The sequence below is a fragment of the Zea mays genome, chromosome 4 (assembly GCF_902167145.1).
Source record: "Zea mays cultivar B73 chromosome 4, Zm-B73-REFERENCE-NAM-5.0, whole genome shotgun sequence".
In the NCBI taxonomy this organism is placed as follows: Eukaryota; Viridiplantae; Streptophyta; class Magnoliopsida; order Poales; family Poaceae; genus Zea; species Zea mays.
The window spans coordinates 184,992,312-185,000,589 of record NC_050099.1 but is presented as its reverse complement, the minus strand read 5'-3'; the positions used below and the strand labels follow the sequence as shown (position 1 = coordinate 185,000,589).

General features: G+C 45.0%; 1 protein-coding gene across 1 annotated transcript; it reads left to right on the top strand.

Moving 5' to 3' along the window:
• Positions 1-169: 169 nt before the first annotated feature.
• LOC103654238 (uncharacterized) lies at positions 170-2,067 on the top strand. The gene has a single exon (XM_020552750.1). The coding sequence runs from the start codon at positions 585-587 to the stop codon at positions 1,395-1,397; it is 813 nt and encodes a 270-aa protein (XP_020408339.1). The 5' UTR covers positions 170-584; the 3' UTR covers positions 1,398-2,067.
• Positions 2,068-8,278: the final 6,211 nt, after the last annotated feature.

Sequence of the window (8,278 nt, the reverse complement as noted above, 5' to 3'; positions counted from 1 at the left end):
GTGCAAGGGCGCCCAATTGTTGGATCCACAACAGTGATTGGGTGTGAGGCCTATGGGCCGGTGTGGCGTCGCGCGTGTGCGTGCAGCCCAGTTGCCACGGCGCGCATAAAAGCCACTGGCTTTTGTATGGAGCGACATCTAGAGAATTGTAAACAAACGATTCCTCGTATCTCTCGTCTTCCTCTCCAAGCATTCCCTTCTTCCTTCTTCCCCACTCAGGGCTTATTCGGTTATTCCCAATACACATAGATTGGATTGGATGAGATTAGAAAAAATTAAGAAGAAGTTTGACTTGTTTGGGATTCAAACCCATCTAATCCCTCTCAATCCACCTCTAACCGAACAGGGCCTCAGAGGGGTCCGATCCTCGTCCCTGTTCCACTCTGGATCCTGCAACCTCCTACCCCTACGACACTCGTCTTCGTCGCCAGCGCGCCACCATGAACATTGACTTCTAGCACCTGCTTGACGAAATGTCCAAGCGCTTCGGCGGCTAGGATGCGAAGTTGACACAACGCCTCTCCGACTATGACGTCAAGCAGCAGCAGCGCCTTCTAGATCGTGATCTGGAACTCGAGCGTCGTATGGCGGATCTCGATGCATGGATGGATGGCAAGTTGGCTTCGCTCTCCACGGCCTCCACGGCCAATGAGACGTGCTTGTCGCAGCTCGAGTCGGCTGTCATCTCCTTCGATGATTGGCGTCCTAGCATGGAGGGTTTCGTCGATGACATCCGTCTTCACGTCTCCAAGTTGTCCAAGCTCTACGAACGGTCGGCAGTGGAGCACCCGACCATCATGACTGGTGTGCTCGCTCTGGCTCCCTCTCCGGTCGCGCGCCCATCTGCTGCTGCCTCCACGGCCGCCCGACCCGACGGGCACTACCTGAATCCATCAATCCGGGATGATGGTTGCGGAGTTGTCACAACTCTCGATCATCACCCGACAAAGGGTGTGTCATCCCCATCTCACCCCCATGTGTTTGCCTCTCCTACTTTCCATCGTTCGAGATCCGAGTTTAGGGAACCTGTGGGTGGGAGTTTGGCTGGTTTATCTGATCATTTACCTAAAATGCCGTTTCCTACGTTCGATGGGGATCAACCCAAGTTATGGATCCGTAGATGTGAGGATTACTTTGATCTGTATAGTGTTGATCCAACGCGGTGGGTGAGGGTCTCATCTATGCATTTCACTACTGCTACATCTCGCTGGGTGCAAACTGTTCAGAGCCATCTTAGATCCTGTTCGTGGTCAGAGTTATGTGGTTGGGTTTTGGTTCGATTTGGCCGTGATCATCACGAATTGTTGATCCGTCAGTTGTTCCACATTCGGCAAACTTCATCGGTGTCTAAGTACATCGATAGTTTCTCCTCCCTTGTTGATCAATTGACAGCTTAAGGATCTCACACAGACCCCTTTATTTGACCATGCACTTTATTGATGGTTTGCGAGATGATATTAATAAGTCTGCTGTTTTGGTTCAACATCCATTTCTTGGGAATCTGCCTGCGTGTTGGCTCAATTGCAGGAGGAGGTGTTAGAGTACGGGAAGAGGCCACCGACCCGGCGACCTGATCCCTTCTAGATGACTTGGTTAGCACCACCAGCTCCTCTTCCACTTCCACCACCCCCGTGGAAAGGAGAGAAACAGACAACTAAGGGCGAGGACCGTCGGGGCACTAACTCAAAGAATTTGGAGGACAAGTGGTCCACCCTTTGGGCTTATCGGCGTGCAAGGGGGCTTTGTATTAAGTGTGTAGATAAATGGTTCAACTCAACGATGTGCTGTTTCGGTTCAACTCAACGTTGTGCAGGAGATCTTTGAACTGTTTCAGTGGGATTCTGATGCTCAATCGGAAGGGAATGACCCAATCCAACCTTCAGAGCAGATATTTATGTTTGTGTCTGTGGCTGTTGTGTCTGGAATGCTAGGTCCACGTACATTTTGTCTGGATGGTATTATTCATCACCAAGCTGTTTGAATCCTGGTGGACTCCGACAGTTCTCATTCCTTCTTGAGAACGAAATTGGCCACTCAGCTTCAAGGCGTTGTTTCTCTATCGGTTCCTATTGTTGTTCAAGCCGCTAATGGTGCTCGGTTACAGTGTTCAGTGCATTGCCTAGCCACTACATGGCCGATTTTTTTGTATTTTAGCCCTTTATCAGGTTTAAAATCACGTTTAGACCTAAAAAAATTTTAAACTCAATTTTGGACCCTTAGCTCGGCACCATAGCCTGTGGCGCCGAGCTAACATAGCTCAGCGCCACAGCCTATGGCGCCGAGCTATGACGTGGCAGCAACGGCTAGTTGCGTCTAGGGCTGACCTGGCTCTGACGTGGTGGCGGCGCGGCCTCGTAGCTCGGCGCCACAGATCTTGGCGCCGAGCTACGAATTCCTATAAAAACGCCCGCGCGGCTGACCGAGAGCAGCTCATTTCATCCCATTTCCAAACTTCGTCAAAATTTGCTGGATTCAAAGATTTGAGTTGGTTCACTTCGTAGACCAATGTATGATTTCCAACTGATTCGTTTTGTATATTGGGTTGTTAGTTTAATAATTTGTATACACCTATTATATTATCATTTCGATTATTAGTTTGTGTAAACTTATTATAAAGCATAATAGGTACACGTGATAATTATAATCGTTTATTAGATGAAAGACATGTACCGAGAGGCGTTGTGGCAGAAGAGAGGTCGTCCTCGGGAGTTATATCCGGACGTATCTAGTAAGGATGCTCCTGTTCCTCCTGAACTCCCCGTGCCTAACTGTGACTGTGGCAGACTGGCTTGGGTACATCAATCACAACATCCAGACACGGCTGCTCGCTCCTACTACCTTTGTGGCAGTTTGGACGTACGTAGCTTATGACTTGTCACTTAATTTTGTTCGCATTCATTATTTTGTAGATATGTAATAGTGCTTCTTTCCATTATTTTAGGGACATCAGAGGTGTTTCTTTTTCCAGTGGATCGATGGTCCTGATAAATTTGACCCTCGATATCTTCTTTTCGTTAATTGGTTGAGTGGAAAGACCAGTCATGAGTGTTTTAAGCGTTGGGTACCTCCTACCCCAAATCCTCCACCAATGACGGATGCGGAGAAGGAGGTAGCAACAGAAAGACGGATGGACTCACCGCCTCGATGCGATTGTGGAGACCGTGCTGTCATCGACGAAGACTATGACAAGCAGTTCTGTTGTCCGAACATTGATTATGTGAGCCCATTGATACGCTAAATGTATGAACTAGTTTTTATTTACAATAAATTACTAATTTTTTCTCCTGCAGCCATACGGGCGGCGTAAGTGTTGTTTCAGAGAGTGGTTGTATGGTCCTTTGTCCCATTGGCCAGAGCCAGAGGTAAAGGAAAAGAGATACAACGGGTGGGCGGCAGAAGAGGTCAAATTTGATCCAGTACTCTGCAAATGTGGTATTGAAGCTAAGTATGGATTAGTTCCTTCGGAGCTTGGTGTTGGATATTTTTGTGGACATATGGTCGATTACGATGAGGTTGGTATTTTTTTTGCACCAGCTGTAATGTTATAGCGGTACTTACTATTTTTTTGTAGGAGACGAGGAAATGCAGTTGGGAGAGTTACGACGACAAAGGAGAGGTGATGCGCACAATAGAGTCCAAGAGAATAATGGGACATAAGATGCGTTGTGGATCTCGGCTCGTCGATTCGTACATTAACGATCGCATACGCGACATACGCGACATGACTGGGTTGAAAGTGGGCAGCCCACGGCGGACCTGGTACGATAAGACGTCCAAGCCAGCCCTCTGTAGGAGAGGAGTGTACCTCTCATCGTACCTCATCTCCTCCAGAAACCGGTCGTGGGTCCGGACCCGCAAAACAGGCAACACCTAGCAATCAAAAGAATTTTCATTAGTCAAATATAGGTCGCATATATTAATTCGAAAATTTAATTTATGTACAAAATATTACCTCTCCCTCTGCGGTGAGACGGCCCCTGTGGTGCTCGTCATAGTGAGGGTCCAGCAAGTGGAACTGCGCCATCCTGCAAATTAAGATATCAACATATTAGAATATAAGTTGTGTACAAAGTGTAACAAAAACATCGACATATTAGAATAAAATTTGTGTATAAAAAAATATATCACACCTGACTAAGTGTCCAAATGCATGTACGTGAGTTGTGGCCAAGTCTACCGCATTTTCCGCATTCATTCTGCTCTGGGTCCACGAGAAAGGGGGACACTCGACCTCTCCTACTGCGACCGGAAACCTGATCCATAACCATGTTGCACCGGCTCCTTTTCCTACTACCACGTTTGTCCCATCGATGCGCTGGATCAGCAACGTATACCGGACCAGTGTACGTTGGCCATTGTGACTCATCAAGAAATGGCTCAAAACGAGGGCTCCAGGTACGTACTAAGCTCTCTACACTGAACTCAGAAGGTATTCTGCTCTCAAATGCAAAGTTACGATGACGTGCGGCCACAACATAATGAGAACATGGAAAATGGTATTGTCTAGGTTTACCACATCCGCACCAGAATGCATCAAGTAACACGACATGTGTCCTCGAAGGTCGCACTTCACCGTCGGAAGTTATGCCGCCTAGTGTTGTTACCTCGTATTTACCCAACTCCTCATCAAAGCATTGTACCTCATGTCTATGGGCACGTTCCTTTGCATTATTAAGGTGTGATGTTGGTTTAGGTGCCCATCTCTGCCCTCGGGTCTGCATTGCCTTGGCCTGCGCGTGTCTATCATTAAACCAAGCCACAAGCCTATAAAAAGTGAATGTTACTATAGCATTGACTGGCATGCCCCGTATACCCTTGAGCACACTGTTAAATGACTCGGCCATGTTGCTAGTCTGAAACTCGAACCGCCAGCCACCTTCGTCGTAGGCCCTTGTCCATTTCTGCGGTTCCCTCTTCAATCCAGCAATCCAGTTCTTACCTTCAGCATTTGTTGCATCTTTTAGTTCCTTCAACTTATCCTCGAAAAACGAAACCTCCAACTGTCGACATACCTCCTCAAAAAGGGGGAAGTTAGCCTTGCTATGATCCTTTCGAAGAAGATTTTCTGCTAGATGTCGAGTGCACCATCTGTGGTGCATGGGTGCGTAGCCAGGAATCTGCTCTTGCACTGCATTAAGAATACCTTGGTGTCTGTCAGATATGACACCAACCTCGCGTCCAGGGCCTACGACATGGATGCGTACAAGCCGCAAGAACCAAGACCAACTATCTCTGTTCTCCCTCTCCACCAAAGCAAATGCCAAAGGAACCAGTGCGTTATCTGCGTCACATGATATGGCAACCAACAATGTGCCCTTATACTTCCCAAGCAGAAAAGTACCATCAATAGAGAGCACGGGACGACAATGCCCGAAGGCCTCTACGCACTGCGAGAAACACCAGAAATCACGAAAAAATATCTCTTTGCCGTTCCTCCATTCATTAGGTTTGGGGATGTACTCATAATGCATGCCTGGGTTTTTTGCTTTCATTGCATTGAACAATGCTGGTAACTTCTCATAACCCTCCTCCCAATCCCCGTATATCATCTTCCATGCTCGCTGCTTTGCCCTCCATGCTTTCCCATATTTGATCCTGTAACCAAACAGCTCCGAAGTCATGGTCATAATTGACTTCACCTTCAAGTTTGGCTGACCCTTCAATATCCCCAATATCCTTTTCGCAATCAGGGTAGATGTCAACTGACGATGCTTAGAGCTCAGCTCTGTCTGGGCACAAGTGTGTGGACCTACAATTTTGGTGATCTTAAACTTTCCGGTGTCCTTCTGCCTTCGGGCACATACCCTCCAATTACATTCCGACACCTCGCACACAACAGTGTAACGACGCTGTGCATACGAATGTCTCACCTTGAACGGCCTCTTCCGGTTCATAGAATATTCCTGTAGCCATCGTCTCAGTGTAGGTAGGTCCTTGAAAAGTAAGCCTACCTTAATCTCAATGCTGTCGGCGTTATCCGGAGCCTCTAGCAGTTCATCGTCACGTCCTTCAGCATAAGCACGGGTGGAATGACTTAAACTGCTAAATTCATGTACTGCAGGGTCTCGCTCCGGACACAAACGTCTTATGAGTTCAATTTCTTGCTCGGTCATTTCTTGAACCGGACGGTCATCATCAGAATCTAAGGCCCGTGCAGCCTCATATGGCTCCCCTCATCCTCAATCTGAACATCAACACTATTGGATGCCCTGCATATGTTGTCCATATTATATGACACAGGCACATCAAGATAAGCAGCATTATCGATATGTGGAGATCCTGCAGCGGGTCGGAGCAAGAAAAACCACATTAAAAAGTCTAATCAAACGAAATAACGATGGATACGAACAATGTGTCGAAGACACTTACTAGGATGATCGTGAACTGGATCCTGGGTCAATGGGATCTCTTGGGGGGTACCACCGCATTAGAAGCCCCACAAACGCCAGGAATAGGACGTGAAATCCCATACTCGTGCGGACCCGATTGAGCATCGGGCACAACAACCACTTCTTCATGAAGCTCTACCAAAGGAGCTTCAATACGAGATGCATTTGGCATTTGTGGAGATAACCCGACTGGACCATCGCAATGACTAACAGGTAACTTTTGAACAACCACATCCAAACATGGTGGAACCATCGTCTTCACAATTCTTAAATATATCACCCAATCATCTTCTGAGGTAATGGAGATCAACCGTCGGACAACTGTTCCATATGTAATATGGGACAACAAACCCTGAATTGATATTCTAGGGTCGTTTATGTCGCAACTAATCTCCTCACAAGCTCGAGCCAAAAGCTTGTCAAAAGATGGTCTTTCATCGAACAACATGGTCACGATCTTCATACCATCAAAAGTAACACTCCCATAAGCATCTATCTCCACCCTTCCTCCATGGTATAGTGTTACTAGGCTGTCCATCTATTGCAAAAATGGATTACTAACTCAATAATGGCTATATACTTAAGCCTACTAACTTACTAAGTAATAAATATATATTAACTAATAACTATATAGTAAATATTAAATGAACACATCAAACGAAATTACATAATCTATAAATAATGTACGAAAACAATGTATACCTGAGAACGCGTACGAGTCCAGCTAACGGTGGAGAAGGTCAAGTCGAACGAACACCTACGTACAAAAAAACCTATTGTCAATAAAAAATTTGGCAGCACCTCCCCTCTAAAGTGATGTTTATAGAACCTGCGAATAAGCGACAACACGATGGTTGCCAACACAGAAAACATGTAATATCAATGCGCTAAACAAAATGCTAACTATATAATCACTAAGAATTTACTAAACACTAACAATATGCAAATAAAATTTTTGGGGGTCCAAACGTAAATTTTTGTCCCGAAAGGGGCTAAAAAACAAAAAATTCGGACTACATGGTCGGTCTAAGGGTTCACTTTTTCTACAGACTTCAAAATCTTGGATGTGTCCTCTTATGATGCTATTGTAACACACTAAATCCACCAAATAAATGATACTTAGTTTATATTTCTAATTTACAGCAGAAAGAAAAATATTTATATTTTCAAAAAAATGAATTGATGATATAAATAAATTGAATAATTTCTTGATTAGATACAATTAGGTCTAAGTGTTTGATGCATTCATACTGAAGCATAAATTTTGTGTGATACATCCAATTTTTGTATTGGTGAGAAAAATCTTATTTTATAAAACAAATAAGGAGTTGATAAAATATTTTTTTTTGAATATGCGTGTTGATAGGTTAATAATGATCATCATATGAATACGTGAACATTTCATTTGCTTTGTTTCTTTTTATGACAGCTCAATCTATTTAATAATAAATGTTCGTCCAAAACTAATTTATTATTTAATTTTAGATATTTTTTATCAATGAACTTATTATAGTTTTTTAATATATATATATTTTAAACAGGAAAAAAAACAAAATAAAATACACGGTCGTTCTACCTAGCTAGCACATTCCTCTCGCACTCTTCCTCTCTTCTCTCACCTCTCAATGACGCATGGGACCCATGACACTATTCCTCCTCTCCTCCACTTTCTCTCACGTTGCTCTGTTCGCAATAATCAGCAGCAGCAGTCATCGTCGATTCAGCCCATGTCGCCTCGCTGGCCCAGCGCCCAATCAGTCGCTCGCCCGTTTCTCGTCACGATGGTTTCTTTCCCAGCCTTACCTCCTCCATTAATGGAGATTTCAATCACGACATTCAACACCACAGCAAATAGCCTTCAAGGCACCTTTAAGCTGGCACCCGACACC